The sequence below is a fragment of the Euprymna scolopes genome, chromosome 7 (assembly GCF_053919585.1).
Source record: "Euprymna scolopes isolate OS-2025 chromosome 7, ASM5391958v1, whole genome shotgun sequence".
NCBI lineage: Eukaryota > Metazoa > Mollusca > Cephalopoda > Sepiida > Sepiolidae > Euprymna > Euprymna scolopes.
In genome coordinates, this window is record NC_136488.1 from 160,526,761 (window position 1) to 160,543,603 (window position 16,843).

The window sequence follows — 16,843 nt, forward strand, 5'->3', positions numbered from 1 at the left end:
TAAGCAACTCATCACTTTTTACCATTTCGGCATAAATATGACTTGTGGCTTAAACAGAATCTGTACTATTGCAAGCGTTGACCAAACTCAAAACTGAATTTCTTGGTTACTTCTGTTATCTTATTTTACCATAATTTTCATTTGCTCCTTTCTTTTTCTCTCCCTCTCTTTCGTTTCCTCATCCTTCTACTCTTCTAGTGATGGCTTCCCATCGCTTCTTCTCTCTCTTAGCTGCTCCTGCTTCTTGTTTTTAAGTTTCTCCCTTACCTAGTTCTTCTACTTTTCTCGAGTTTTTTTAATGACTGAATCCTATTTTAGTCACCCAAATTGGTCTTTATTATTTTTTTTAATGACCTTGCACTGAAATTTGTTTCTTTCTCCCTCTTTCTCTCACCTGTCATTTCTTTATCCCTAGGCATATTACAGTAGCCTTACTTGATGCTTTAAAAGATTTTTTTTTCGCAGCTATAGTACTAGCTTTAAAATAGCCATCATCTGAAGAAATTAGGCTAAAATTTAATGTTTTATTTATTTTTGCATTTATTAATTTGTGCAACATTGGTCTTCATGACTATTCATATGTTCTGTTTTACAATAATTTATTCATAAACTATCAGGATTACCAAGCATTGCTCAGAGCAAAAATGTAACATCTCTATCTTTCTCTTTTTCCCTTCCCTGTTTTCCCTTTTCTTTCTTTTCCGCTCAGCCTATTCCATCTTTACAGCAAACACACACACCACTCATTTTTGTAGATTCCTCGAGAAATAAATTGACATAAGGGAATTAATTCTTTGATAAAAAAAATCAGTTACTTCCCTTTATTTAGTACATAAACTGGCTGGAAAACTGACTCCGCCCGTAACGAAATCTGTCCCAGTCAAAGAAGCATTTTTTTATTTATTTATTTTTTTTTTTCTAAATTTTACATTATTATTCATCTGGGGTAACACTATTCAAGAAAATACAAACTTTGTGGATATTTGTTTTGTTATTTTTTACTTTTAGCCAGACATAAAAACATACACAGGCAACAGATAACAAAATATCAGGACCTAAAAAATTATCTAAAAATGACATGGTCTCTGAAAGAAATAAGCATTATACCAATTGTGACGGGAGCAACTGGCCTAATAAAAAAGAACCTTCAGAAATACTTCGAAGCAATCTCTGGAAAACCAAGCTGTAAGGAAATACAGATAGCAGTCATAACAGGAACAGTGTCTATTCTTAAAAGAGCCCTTGGATATAAATTTAAACTGTAATAGAATCAACTGTTAGCCCCTTGATCTCTCCAAACTAACAAAAATAAAATAAAATAAAAAAAGAGAAAAGCAACTGTTCTTTATATTATAGATAATTTTGTCTTCCATTTTTTTTCCACTGTGTATCGAAAATAGTATTTATTATTATAAGCTGTATTTTTAGCTTTAATTAGCCTATTTATTTGTTTATTTAAGCATTTTTTTGTCATGATTTTTCCATTTTCCCTCAAAGATTTTTCACTGAATATCTAAATTTAAATATAAACTTAGAAAGTTTCCTGTTACTGCAAGCAACATCAAATCTTGTTGGGTTTGGAATTTTGTAGTTGTGTTGCTTTGGCTTGGAATTTAACAAAAAATATTTAACAACTGAAATAGACAACAAAGTATACAACAATATTCGCAAAATGAATATCTTTGATTAAATTATTTGTTTGTTTTTTTCTCTTGAGATTCTATTTGCTCCTTGTTATTTTTTTGCTATTTTGGTTGCTGCTTTGTTGTGGAATTAAAATTTGATTTGTTTTGCTTGACAATATTTGCTCGTTTTTAATTTTAATTTTTTTACTGCCTGCATTTTGAATATATATATATATATTTCTCTTTTTCAAGCCAAACAAGGCATATTACTACTTGAAAGCATACGGGGCTACTATTTAGAATCTAAGATCATATCTAACAGGGAACTGAGAAGATAAGTAGCGAGATGTTTGTTCACATTACATTGAAGCATCAGCAGGTTAATAGTCAGGGAAGCCGGAAACAGGGAAGGAATTACAAAGTGTAGCAATACAAGATAAGAAACTATTATAGTAGAAGACTTTCTGCCATCTAGGGACCTCAACAATAAAGGGGTGAGATTTTGCTTCTTGTCGGGGTAGTCAGAGGTATGTACGTTGAGGGGGCACAATTTAGTCTTGTTTATCACTGTTCATTTATTTTTTTTTTGTTCTAAACATTAGAAGATTTAATTTAAACAAAATAGAATTTAAGAACTCTCATTAATTCATTATTCTTATTGCTTTTTTTTTTAATGATTTTTTCTCATTGCATTATGTGTCTATATTTATAAATGAATTCTTATATCATAGATAAAGAAAGGCTTAACATTTTCAGTGAAGTTTTCAAAGTCAATTCATTTCTAGGTGTTGTAATTCTTAGTTTCCTCAATTTTTCCCGGGCAATTCTAAGACACTGGTCCTGCTAATTTAAAACAAAGTAATACAATTTAATACTTTTATGTCCAGAAATGAATTTATCAACAAAACATTATTTAAAATAAAGTAATACAATTTAATACTTTTATGTCCAGAAATGAATTTATCAACAAAACCAAGAAGAAATGAAAATAACAATTAATTTTATAAAAACACAAATTTTAACATAAAATTATTAAAAAAAGACAAATGTCTAAGAATAAAAACTATTTTCTATTAAGAAAAAAGTATTTCTATATTTTTATACAGCTGGGCCATTTATCAAACTGACAGTAAGATTAAAAAGCCAAATTCATATTCTTAATAGAAGGATAATAGCTTTATTATAGATTAATTATGTGTATAACTAATTTGCGTATGAATTTCCAAAAGTACATCTCATTAATTCACTATCTGTTATTGAAGAATAGCTTTCTGGTATACTGATCATGTATATGTGATCAATGTCTGAAACTTAACTAATTTGCATATAAATTTGCAAAAGGATGTCTCATTAATTCATTTTGTTATTCTAATTTCATGTTTTCATTTTATTATAACACTAGCATTTCAGCCCGGCGTTGCCCGGGTGTTTGGAGGTGTATGTTAAGCAAAAAAAAAAAAGTAGTCAATTTTTTAAATTTTGACCCCTATTATGACCCCTTAAAATTTATTGTTTCGGGCTCAAATCAAGTTATTAAGTTAGATCCATGTCCAAGGAACCTATATCTAAAATTTCAAGTGTTTAGACCCAAAATTGTCGCAGGAGTTTGGTAGAGTTCTCAAAGGTCAAATTGTTGAACTTTGACCCTTTAACAGCCAAATTTCTGGCTGAAAACGGATCACAAAGATTTTCCCAAATCTCAGTACCCTGTATATCAAATTTCGAGTCTGTAGACTTAAAATTGACAGTGTTATTGCGTAGGGAAATGTACACACACACACATATTGACACACAGAGACACCTTCACTTTTATTTATATATATATATAGAGAGAGAGAGATTGTTCAGAGTATGCATATTTTATTTTATGCACTGTTTTTTATGTGGAAAAAGTTGTTGCTGCATGTAACGAATGTACTGTAAAATAAATCTACTCACATTTAGCGTTTCAAACAGGACAGAAGTCGTACTCCTCAGGCGTGAATTTTAGGGCGTCACTACAGAAGTGGTGGTTGGGGTAAGAGAATTGGCAAACTCAAATGACTGAAATATTTCTGTGCACATGTATTACGTCATTTATTGCACCAACATTGAGATGAATATGCCAAATGATATTCACAATAGAAGTGCAATAGCTTTCTAATATATTGATCAACTTCATAAGGTTAACTAATTTGCATAATGTTTTGTAAAAGGACATCTCATTAATTCACTATTCGTTCTTATTGTTTTCTAATTTAATGATTGTTTTTATTTTATTATAACAAACATTTCTATTTACAAATATTTTTATTTTATTATAACAAACATTTCTATTTACAAATATATTTATAATATTTTTTGTGATATAAAAGTGGTATAGCTAAAACAAAAAAAAAGTAAAAACATTACCAAGCAGTGCTGGCTAGGGACAGCTAGTAAATTAAATATTTTCTACTGGAAATGATGCATGTTTTATTGAATGTTATGTTTATTTTGATAGAAACTTGCATAAAAAAATGGTTAGTTTCTTTGAATAAGCTGAAATTTTGATAGCAAGCCTCCATTTTATTGGCATGTCCTCTTGATTGTATTTCTTTCATTTTAGATGTTTGCATGATTCCGAAAAGATTATTGAAGCATTTTCTTTGTTTTGCATTTTTTTTGTTTGTTTACATTGTTTTTTATTAGTATTTATTTTTTTATTGTTTATTTTTTAGTAGATGTAGCTTGATCACATCTTTGAAAACATTTCATTAATTTTTAAAAAAATTAGAAAACCAAATAAAGTAAGTTTTTAAAATATATATGGCAATGAAGCTAGACAGAATTTTCCGCATTTCATCCCTGCAAGTGAATGCCAGACTAAAGGATGAAATATGGAACCTTCTGCATAGTTTAATTGCCATATATATTTTCTAAACTTACTACCTACCTCTAGTTAGGTATTGAGCATGGTCGAAATAAATACTGAAAATAAATACATTATATATATATATATATATATATATATATATATATATAAACTACTTCATTTACTCACATAAAATGAACAGAAGAGGAGCATATAAAAACGAGAAACAACCACAGAATTCGCGCATCAGCCTGACGAATCCTAGAGTGGATGAAACGCCGAATATTCAGTGTAGCTTAATCGCGATATATATTTTATAAATTACTATATATATATATATATATATATATATATATATATATATATATATATGTTTATAGTTTATATTTTAGTTTCACCTTTGTTGCATGTTTAAAACCTGGTAAATCAACTTGAATGTTTTCAAATATGCTCAGCATATTTTTTTGATCTGGGGGGAAAAATCGCTTTTCATTATTTAAATGAAATATTTTTTCAACTAAAAGACAATCTTTTATTCAAAAATAAGTAAAAAGTATTTCATTGAGTTTTATTTTTTTGTCTTCAATCCTCAAAATTAATTGATTTTCTAAACATTTGAAAAAAAAATTTTTTTTAACCATTGAGGTGGAGGCAGTTGAAAGGAATATGGTTAGCATTACAGGGTTTGATGTCACTCGAAGGACATGCCTTACAAAATACAAACCAAATAAAACATACTTTAGAACTGACCTCGATTTGAATTATCTGGGATTTTTGATAGAAAAAAAAATGTTATTCTAAAACAAAATTTTTTATATTATAAATCCCAAACGATTCCTATTTATCTATTACAAAAAGGAATATCTCAAAATAACGTAATATTTTTCTGTTGAGAAAATATTTTTCTCAAAAATGATTAATAAAAAAAAAGAAAATGCTATCATCTAATTAGCACCAGATATAAATTTATTTATTGAAAAATTGAAGGCAGAGGTTATGTATGCATATATGTTTCTATATATCTATGTACCAGGTTCACTGCTACATTAATTAAACGATTATTAATTTTGGGCCCCTTTCACTTATGAACTCTCTTCCGTTTGCCTGTTTCCCACCTGACTACAACTTGGATTTTTATTTATCTTCCTTTATTTATCGTCCAACATAAACAAATTCCTGATGAACCGCCCCCTTTAGTAAGACACTTTATCCATTCTCCAATACTAACGATTGATTACTGTACATGCAATAACCCTTATTCCTGAGTGGCTTCCGGGCCTTGATAAGTGGTGACTACCATGTAAAAAAAGGGGGGGGGCAAATATTAGCTTGATGTAGTTTAATTTAATTTTATGCAAATAAAAAAGAAGTTGGTGGAAGCCCTTTGTAAAAATTAAGTGTTATGGGACTCATCCATTCACTCATAATGGACTCTTCTGATCATTATAAAAACGATGAGTTAATGCTACTGTGAGGAAATATTGTAGCCTAACACAGGACTACAGACTGTCCAACTCAACAGTCGGTAAATACTGACGATGTTTCTTTGTATTCACTTTCTTGCACAATATATTATTTTCTACCTAAACATGTTGTTTGAGTCTTTCTTTATGATCTTTCCCTATGGCCACAACTAGTGACAAGGTTTTTGAACTAACCAACTCAACAACATTAACCTTGTGATGAAGTATTCGAATGAGCGAGATAGTATTCCAAAAACACTAACAGCGAATCATTCAGAAGCTCGGTACCGTAGAACTGGGCGACTAAACAGTTTAAGAACCAGGAAGCAACTCTAAAAGTTGCACTGATGAATTCTACAAGATTCTGAAATATTGCTTTTCTAGAAACTTCTAGAAAAATGTTAAGATACCTTGGATTTTTGTGAAATTTTAACAATAAGTATAAGACGTCAATTAATAAATATTATTGGTTAGTAAACGAATTCACATACTTATGTTTACGTCTTTGAAGTCTTTCTTTGAAACAAATTGAGTTAAAAATAATTTGTCATAATCGTTTTTTGTTCATTTATATTTTACCATTCCTTAGCTGACCCCCCCCCCCATCGATGTGTGTGTTGGTTTGAACCTGCTGTTGAAAATAAAATACCGCTCGACACATCTTCCTTAGAATAGTTATACAAATAATTTATTCCACTGCATGTTTCTATCAAATCTCATCGCTGATGTATCACATTGGCTGCAAAATGGTTACCCAGTGGGAGAAAAGATTAAAGAGGAGAGCAAATGAGAGTTAATTATATGTTAAGTGCATTGCTTAATTATATTATTTTGTTAAAGCATTTTTTTAAATATGTATAATCACTTGGTTACATCCACTAAGACTCACCAAGAGCTCTGTCTGATGTCATAGTCACCTGAATATAAGTAGGTATATATTTGCTTCCCCACGAAAAACAATGTGATGCAAGGTTGTTTTTAATGTGGGAGAAAACCAACTCCCCAAAAAGGGGCACTCTGGAAAGGTTGCAAAAATAAAATTACCTTAGGGTTTCCTCCTCCATTGACTAAGGACAAATTAACTTGAGTGTAGCATCAGAACAAATACTACACTCTGATCCTAGCTTTACATATCCTGCTTAATTGCTAATAGGCACTAGCTAAGTTATCTACATCAATATTTAACAATAAGTATTTGTACAATTTATATTCAACTCTTCAAAAAGACAAATTGTGAGTAAATTACACGTGCCACTGGATGATTAAAAAAAATTGTTTCTAATTGTTCAAAATAAAAAAATATCACATTATTTTTTGTTTTATGTATGAAAAACTAATCACACAGTGCTCAAATACGTTAGAGCATAATATATTTATATTAATGATATCATAACTACGTGCGGATTAACCAGCCATACCGGGGGTTTCTGAAGCAGTAGGTGTTCGTAAATTACTGCTACAGCTTCAGAAATTGCTGATATGTATGGCTAATCATCACATAATTTTATATTATTAAAATATACATTGTTGAATATATAAACATAAATGGCTCTTTGATTTTTTATGGAAAACTTGGAAATACATTTTTTTTTTCTCTCTGAAAGGGTGTAGGGTTTGAGTGACGTTGTATATATGGTGGGTTTTATTTAGAACTCAACTTAATTTTTTTAAGACACAAAAAATTTATATTATGTACATACCCATCAAGAAGCGAAGATGTTATATTTCAAAAATCATTTAAATTGATCAAGTAGTTTTATTTTTAACTGATAAAATTAGATTTTATGAGTAAGCAAAAAAGCCATCTTGAAAAGAACAAGGGCTAACAAAATTACTTGATCAATTCATGTGATTTTTGGAATATGACATCTCCATGCCATGACAGGTACGTACATTATAAAGATTTCTCTGTAGTTTTTTTTATTTATTTTTTTTTAATTAGGTAGAATTCCAAATAAGAACCCTATGATGTCATGCTAAATCTATTCCTTTCAACTGTTGACATAATTGGGTGTTAAAAATCCATTTAGTTCCTATTCTTTATGGATTAAATATAAAAATAAGAAAGCAAAACGTTTACTAAATGATTGTTTTCTTTTGCAGTTAATCACAGCACGAAATTCCCCGCATACGAGAGAGTCGTTTTAACTGATGGTAAGCAGAACATGATGTTCACTCTTTTTTTTTTTTTTTTTTCTTTTTTTTCTTTGCTTTTCACTTGATTCAGCCATGATGGCAAAAATAAAAATTAAGGGATCCTAAGTCTTAAAGTTCCTTCCTAAAATGTGATAAGTAAGATCACTTCTTTTGAAGTTTTAACTTTGGTTTTAATTGAAAGAAAATAACATTAAAAACAAGTCTAAAATCTACTTTTAAGGTTCAAAAATTATTTTGTCTTTCATCCAGAATTCCCTGTGATGGAATGAAAATTTCATATTTAAAAAATCATATAAATTGATCAAGTAGGTTTATTTTTTAAAGAAAATTTTTAAGTGATTAATGGGGACTAATAAACATTACGACAATGGCGTGTTTGAATTATTGTTGAGTTATTTTCTGTTATTTTTTGAGTTTATTTACAAAAAGGCAGGAAAGAAAGTCTCTGTAACTCCTAAAATTTTATTTTCTTATTTAAAAATAAAACTACTTGATCAGTTTATATGATTTTTGGAATATGATATTTTTGTTTTGTTACTGGTATGTACGTCATGCAGATTTTTCTTTATTTTTGTCTTTTAATATTCTGGACAAGAACCGTTATTTTTTATTAAAACAAAATTGTTTGAAAACAAAAATTAAAAATTTTGTTTTATCATTTAAAAACAAAACTTAGTGTACTCTTAAAGATTTTATTTGGATTTTAATTTAAAATCTATTACTTTAAATGGATCTATTTTATGGATTTGTTATTTTCAGGAGGCTATGTTCGGCCAGTTGTTATATTTGGCGCTGTTGCAGATATTGCTAAAGATCGTCTGCTGCAGGACTTACCTGAGAGATTTGATTCACCACGTAAGTATATTTAAATCCCATTTGAAAATGATTTTAATTTTTCAAATTTCCTCCCTAGTCATCTATCATCATATTTGGTCTAACGTCTGTTTTAGATGCCGTCATGTGTTCGATATAGTGTTCTCAAAGCATTAACGATAATGAAAAATAAAACTTCTGAATTCCCATTTTAAAGATTGTAGAAAATTTGAAAGTGATTTTGAAGCCTTTAATTGGCAAATAGCAATTTCTATACATGCAACTGGGGATCACTTATGAATTTTATGCTCCCATAAAACTTCCTCCTTCAGAGAGAGCTGGTTCAACCTGCATTAAGTTTAGTGCCATAGTTTCGTTTCATTTAATTTCAAATCACGATTTCTTGCTAAGATATAGGTTTAATACGCCAATGTCGAATGTTACGGTTCATTTGTGGTTTAAACAAAACAAACAATATTTCTTAACCCTGCATTAGTCCCATGGAGCATTTTGTCACTTCAATTTTGCTTAAGTGCTCATAATTCCTAGTTGGCAACTTATTTCTTTTCCTCCCTCCCAGTACTCTCCTGACTCAGTGAGAGTATAGCACACATGATACGGTGCAGTTGTATCTCAGTTTTCCTTGGAGGTAGACGTCACTTTGTCCTTCTGCGGTGTCCAATCACTCCAGCTGACTAATGTAGGTATGATTTTATGATTTATACAGGTCGCCCGGTATTGCACGGTCATAAAATACGCTTAAATATGATATTTTGATTAATGCAGATTTCATATTTATTATTATATTATATTGGACCCAATATGTAGTAATGATTTAAAAAGTTAAAAAAAAAAATGTTTTGTGCTCCGCCACCGAGAATCAAAACCAAAACGTTTAGCTTACAATTTACTTTTTCCTTTGATGTTAATGTCTGAGCTATGAAGACATGTTTTCTGCAAGGCTAAAAATTAAAACATGAACCAATAGCTATTACGTCATGCATGCATATTTGTAATGTTATTGTTTGACGTTCACCTGACAAAGTTCATTTTTTAAATTTTCACTCTTTTGTACCGATTTTCTCCGGCTAAAACCTAAATATAAAGTTCTGCATGGGCTTGAATATCCTATATATGAAGTTTCATGTCTGTGGATCAAAAACTAATAGGAGTTTGGTAGGCAAAATATTTTAAGCAAATATATATATATATATACGCATACATAAATATATATAGAAAGAGGTTTGTGTTTACTATAATCTTTTTATGCAACTATTACACAAGTATAAATAAATCATGTAGAATATCTGCATGAATATAATTACACATAATAGTTAACTAAAGATGTTCATCTCATAAGAAAACAAAAAAAAAACTTAAAGAGAATTAATTAAAATGAATGTTTAAAAGCATATGCTAATTAGCTAGATCTTTTGCAGATGAATGCAATTCCACAACCCATATATAACAAAGTTGTATTTTCTTTTTTAATATGAACAAAACAACCCAAATTTATAGGAGTATAGATATATGTTTTGTATTTTTCCAGTGGGAATGAAAATTGTAGATATAAACGCATATTATGTATCATTAGGCTACTCTGTAATATTTAATATGGAATTAATATGTTTTGGTATTTTCTTTATGATAAGTTTTGATGGGATTTTTATTTTATTTACAATTTATTACTCTTTTAGTCTTGTAACTATGAGCTTAGCTAATGTAATATCTTAATTTTCCCTTTGGTTTTATAATTTATTTTATTGTATTATTTTTTATTAATATCAACAAGATACAAGTGATTCAAACTGTTCAACAAGGACTGTAGATATATCCTGAACCAGCAAGATAACTATGTTTTACAAAATAATAGCACTATAAACGTTTTAGTATTGGGTGTATAAACATCTCCTGGAACTATCCATGGAACACTCAGGTGACTAACGCAGGGTTAAAGAGGTCACTAATATAGAATGAACACATGTGTGTTTTTTTCAATCATTGATTTAAAAAAAAAATTTTTTCTTTCTAGAGAAACATGGCAACGAGGAAGATAACAAAAAGAATCGGACAGGTGTTGTGAAGCTAAGTGCGATTAATGGAATTATGAGTGAGGTAAGTTAATAATTGTCACCTCAATCAATTCTAAAATCTAATATATTAAATTAATATAACATAAAATCAAGCCAGTTGGATTATCAAAATTAGACCCATATAGCAATACATCTGCTAACTTTATATTTGATTCTAACTAACCAGTGTATTAAAGACACTTTCAATCTGTGTTCTTTACATAAAAAAAAAATTTTGAACAATTTCTCTGATTATTCTATCCGACCCACTATATCTTTCGCTTAAGAAATTCACCATTAACTTTCATTGAACATAGTTGATTATCCAATGAGTGTCTCAGTTTCTTTATATTGACTTGTGTCAATGGTATTGCTGCAGTTCACTAGGTAAAAGTCCACTATCATTTATTTCATAATCATAGACATTCGGTTCTTTCTTCCATTAATTCAATTCATCCAGTTTCTTAGATTTATGTCACTCATTTTTTCTTTAAAATTATTACACAACTAGCAGATGTACCTAGCCTTTCCCAGTATTAAACGTAACGTTAAATTCCTTTTAAGAAATGAGTTTTAAAAAAATGGAAAGAAACTGAGACATGTGCATGCAGGTATTATGTTTTTTCTAAACAATTCACTTGTTGTAAGTAAAAAAAAAAAAATACTCAAGCTGAGATCAAAACCTAAAGACAGTGAGTTAAGTACGATAACCATTAGGTCAGCTTGCCACGATCTTTACAAAGTATTTTCAAAACTACTTATTCTTAACATAAGGAAACTGTCATATGAACAGTTCATGCATGTGAAGTAGTTGACAAACAGATAAAAACCTGATGCCCACCCCCAGCATCAATTTTTCAATTTTGACCCCTTAGCAGCCCTTTTTCCTGGATGAAAACATATTAAGAAGTTTCCCATATGTTTGATTAACAACAAATTTCCCATATGTTTGATTAACAACAAATTTCAAGTCTGTAGATTGAAAATTTGTTGAGTATATAGATTGAGAAGTGTCCTCACACACACACACATTCTCACTTTTATATATAGATAATGTCCATGTTGACATCTTGATATAGTAACATAAAAGAATTAAATACTTTAAATTCGACAACCGGTCACCTTTGATCAAATTTTCATTTTGTTAAAAATACAGCAAAATAAAAAAAAAAAATCACATGAATTGTCAATTCCTTAAAACAATTTCTTTGATTCAGACTTAGTGCCTCGATTATTTTTTCCTTTTTTTTCTTATTACTTTTTAGCCATTTTTTAAAAGTTAGATTTAATTCTTAGAGATATTTAAGGCTTTGAATAAAACTATTATAATGCCTCCTGATGGTCACAAAATAATTCCTTTTTTTCTCTTTTCACAAATAATTACATAGATGAATTTTGACAAAGAAATAGTGAAGCATTCTGGAGGATTTGATTTTGTGCTTACATTCTTTGTTTTGTCCTTGTTCAGAATTCCCCCTATATTTAAAAAGAAATTTTTTTAAAAATCTGTATGATATATGTACCCGTGATAGAACAAAAATGTCATATTCCCAAAATCACAAATTAATCAAGTAGTTTTGTTTTTAACTTAGAAAATAAAATTTTATGAGTAAGCAAAAAGAGACCGTCTCATGCCATCTTGAAAAAACAAGGGCAGATAACTCCACAATAATTCAAACTTGCGCGATCAACCTTGTAATGCCTACGAATTCCCGTCAATCACTTAACATTGTTTAAAAATGAGTTTCTTTCTAACAATAAAAAAATATTTGATCAATTTGTGACTTTTTTAATATGATATTTTTGTTCTCTCACGGATATGTACGTCAAAGATTTTTTTCTGTATTTTTGTTTTTTTTTAATATAAGAGGAATTCTGAACAATCACTATTTGTTTTTTTAAGCACTTTGATTAGCAAAGATTGAATATAGGCATATGTAAATTATATTATTATCCTTTTTTTTTGTTTTTCTTTCATACCCATAAAAAAATGGTTGAATGAAAGAAAAAATGTCTAAAAGAAAGAAAAAATGGTTAAAAGAAAGAAAGAAAAAAAATGTTTAAAAGAAGGAAAAATGGTTAAAAAAAAGAAAAAATATTAAAAGAAGAAAAAAATGGTTTAAAAAAAAAATGGTTAAAAGAAGAAAAAAAACCTGCATGAACTTAAACACTTTCTGCAGGTTCAATTAGTTACTTAATCACATTTCTCTACCCAGATTACCGCAAACGTTTTTTTTTTTTATTTTATCTCATCTCTATTATTTATATAACCTGAAGGTGAAATTGGCACTCTACTGCCAGGTGTTGGTGATTGGCTAATTACCTGAGAAAAGGACTAATTAACCTTTTCTTAATGGATTAACACAAATGAATACTCTCACATTTTTGGCAATGAAAGTAATTTATCTCCTCTTAATTTTCAGTGTACATTCAATCTTTTTTCGAAGTAAAAAAAAAAAAAAAAAAGGGAACAATATATGTTGGCATCTCATATCATATTAATTTAAAGAGACTGTGTTTCGCAATGGTCTCTACCAAACTTCTGTCAATTTTTGGTCTTTTTTATTTTTTATTTGGAAGTTACCACTTATCAAGGCCCGAAGGTCACTCGAGGATAAGGGTTAATGAATGTAAGGTGGTAGTATAGTCATCGTTAACGGTGTAAATTGGGTAAAATTTGATTATTTAGGATTTATCATCTACAGATTTAAAACTTGATATTTAGGGATTTGGACCTGTGGAACAAATTGATTTGGTTTTTAGCCAGGAAAAATAGTTGCTAAGATTCAAAGTTTAAAAAATTGAAATTTGGCAAAGTTTAAAAAATTGAAATTTGGCAGGCATAAATGCATTTAAGTTGGGTTATTTGATTAACTATGATATGCACATCGTCTTAACTCAGATGGTATTTAATAATGCTGCAGTGCTAAATGTTTCAGTTTCAATACTAACTGATAGTACCCAAGTCATATTTTTTTTTAACTTTTGAAATAACTACTATATATTGGGTACAATATAATAATCAATAGAGAATTGGCTCTATAATAATAAATACGAAATCTGCATAAATTAAAATATCATATTTAAGCGTATTTTACAACCAGGCAACACCAGGCAACCTGCTAGTGTGTGTATGTAAACATAGATTAGGAGGAATAAACATAGATTGTTTTGGAATTTTATTTTAGATAAGGATTGACAATTCATATTATTTGGATTATTCAGACTACTGTTCTTGCAAGAACTGTTGAATAGTGGATAAAATACTTGGTAAAGATTCAGTTGTAAGTTACACTCTTCTGAAAGCTCAATCCTTAGTGTAGGCGGCACTCAAAATACTTAGAACTTCTATCCAGTCGTGGCTGACAGAATGAGATGATATCCCCTGTGGATTGAATAAACGGTTCCATTTGAAATTCAGATTTCAAAATTCGACAGAAAGGTTCCAGAGTTTGTCAAGATGGCCACCTATTTATTCATGTCTTGTCAAATATCATTGGTAATTGTTTCAAAATACCTTCTCTAACATATGATCTTATTAGATTAACCATACTTTTGCATCTTCACTTTCTAATACTGTTTTTCATAAAATTACAACAAATAGCCTGTTTCTCAAATTTTTACAATTATTTTTTAAAATAATAATTTGAGATTTCATTGTTTTTAATCTCATTTCAATCTTATGGTTTTTTTTGGGGGGGGGGGTTTAAGAGAGCCTGAATTTTATTAATTTTTTTTTTTTGTCTCTTTATTTCAGAAAAAGCATTGTCTTCTCGACATAACGCCTGATTCTGTGGAAAAATTGAACTTTGCTCAGTATTATCCTATAGTGATCTTCATCGGCTCGGAAGGAAAAACTGCCATCAAAGATGTCCGATCTCGATGGGCAAAAAATTCAAGTAAAAATTTGAAGAAGCTATATGAGGAATCTCTGAAGCTGGAGAAATTTTATAATTATTTGTTCACAGGTAAGTTTTTTTTTTTTTTTACATAAATTCTTTACTGTTTCAATTATAATAGGCATCATAAAAAAATTAAATTTATGATTGGGATCATAAATGTAGTTTTTTTGTTATGGCTTTGTATAAAACTTAAAGAAATGTTTAAATGTTGGAGTTCATGTCTTGCTTGAATTCATTTTTCATTAGAAATCCCCAAAAGACCAAGTTCTAAAAGACTTTTCAATCAATTAGACTTATTAGTTTTCTAGTATGAAGCAGATATGAAGGTGGGCTCTCTCTACCATGTTAGAAAGTTATTTATACCCGAGAGTACCCTGCACCTCTATAAGACCACCATTCGTCTATCTATGGAGTATTGTTGCCACATTTAGGCTGGTGCATCTACTATTAGGCAGAGTTCAAAAGAGATTTTCCAACCTGATAGGTCCTGCACTGCCAGCAAGGCTTCAACCTCTGTCCCATCAACAAAATGTTGCATCCCTCTGCCTGTTTTACAATTATTTTAATGGTATGTGCTCCGATGAACTACATGCTCTTGTACCCCTTCAACGTAAATATCCTCTACAAACCCAACAAGCAGCAAAATCCCACCCCTACACAGTAGAGATCCCTAGATGCCAGAAAGCCTTCTGCTCTAATAGTTTCTTCCCAAGGACTGCTAGACTTTGGAATTCCTTTCTAGGTTCCTACTTTCCTGACTGTACTGAAATATAGCAGTGTAACGTGAACAGACATCTTGTTGCTCAACTCCCTACATAGTATCCCTGCAAATTATGTCCCAGACAGCAACCCCCTACATCAAAGTGGCACTTTGCCTTGTTTGGGTGAAAATGTATCAGAAAAAATTGAAAAAGATGTACAAGGTGTGTGGAACGTAATTCATTATTAAATGTTTATAATTTGTTACAGAAATTTATTTCTTGCAAGAAATGAATATAAGAAAACGTATAATGTTTTATTTTGAATTCAATATGGGCGCCACAAAAGTAAATTTTATTTTTAAACTATTTAAATGATTCTGAATACTATAAGAAGATTGAAATATCAATGATGATGAATACTATAAGAAGATTGAAACATACAACACACTTGAGCAATGTTGAGCCTGGTCAGAACTAAAATAGGTGACCATTTAGGAATATGCTGTATATGCTCTCTGCGTATCTCGGCATTGCTTCCAGTTATTCCAAACTTCTCTTTGCCATTAGAATAAGGCAATGCTAAATCAGAAGAGAAATGGTTGAGGATTATGCAACTCTGACCTCATAACATATGCCCGGATCATTACATGGAGTATCTATTGTCTCTCGAGACTGAACAAAGCCATTACATACTCAAAACAACAGCAAACTCAGAAAACAATCCTCATGTTCCATGACCAATGTTTCTGACAAAGGGGAGAGAATTGCTTTTTCAAACTCTCAAGCTATCCATCTTCTTAATTACTATCCTCAAGTGTGTTTTTTGTCTTGATAATTGGGAACTAATTTGTAAAAAAAAAAAAAATCAGTTGTGATTGTTTTTCATACCTAGCAAGACCAGACGATGACCATCTATACAGCGACCGTTTACTCATGCGAAACAAGACGTCTCTCTCTCTCTACACACCTTGTATCACATTGACACACTGGTTCTTGTATATCATTTTTATTGGAAATCCTTTGAAATGAATAACTTGTGTATTCTTTTTTTTATTATTAATTTATTTGCAGACTTATCCTTATCTTCATAATTGTTGTTTCATCACATTTTGGCCAACTCATCCTCTGGCCTTCTTCAGGTGAATTACCAGGACGGGATAGGAATGCTGAGTCTTGTAACTGTATCTCCAGTAATTACTGCCTTCCATAGTTGTTGTTGTCTCACCACGTTTTGGACAACTAATCCTCTGGCCTGCTTGGGTAGCATAGAAACCGCT

The 16,843-nt window shown here is 30.1% G+C and overlaps 1 protein-coding gene across 1 annotated transcript in view; it reads left to right on the top strand.

The window, feature by feature from the left end:
* LOC145280215 (tight junction protein ZO-1-like) overlaps nt 1-16,843 on the top strand; it is a 737,272-nt gene that overhangs the window by 636,154 nt on the left and 84,275 nt on the right. The window contains exons 19-22 of the mRNA XM_080131991.1: nt 8,025-8,075; nt 8,838-8,933; nt 10,924-11,006; nt 14,721-14,931. Coding sequence (XP_079988117.1) covers nt 8,025-8,075; nt 8,838-8,933; nt 10,924-11,006; nt 14,721-14,931 — 441 coding nt within the window. The remainder of the gene's footprint in view (nt 1-8,024; nt 8,076-8,837; nt 8,934-10,923; nt 11,007-14,720; nt 14,932-16,843) is intronic.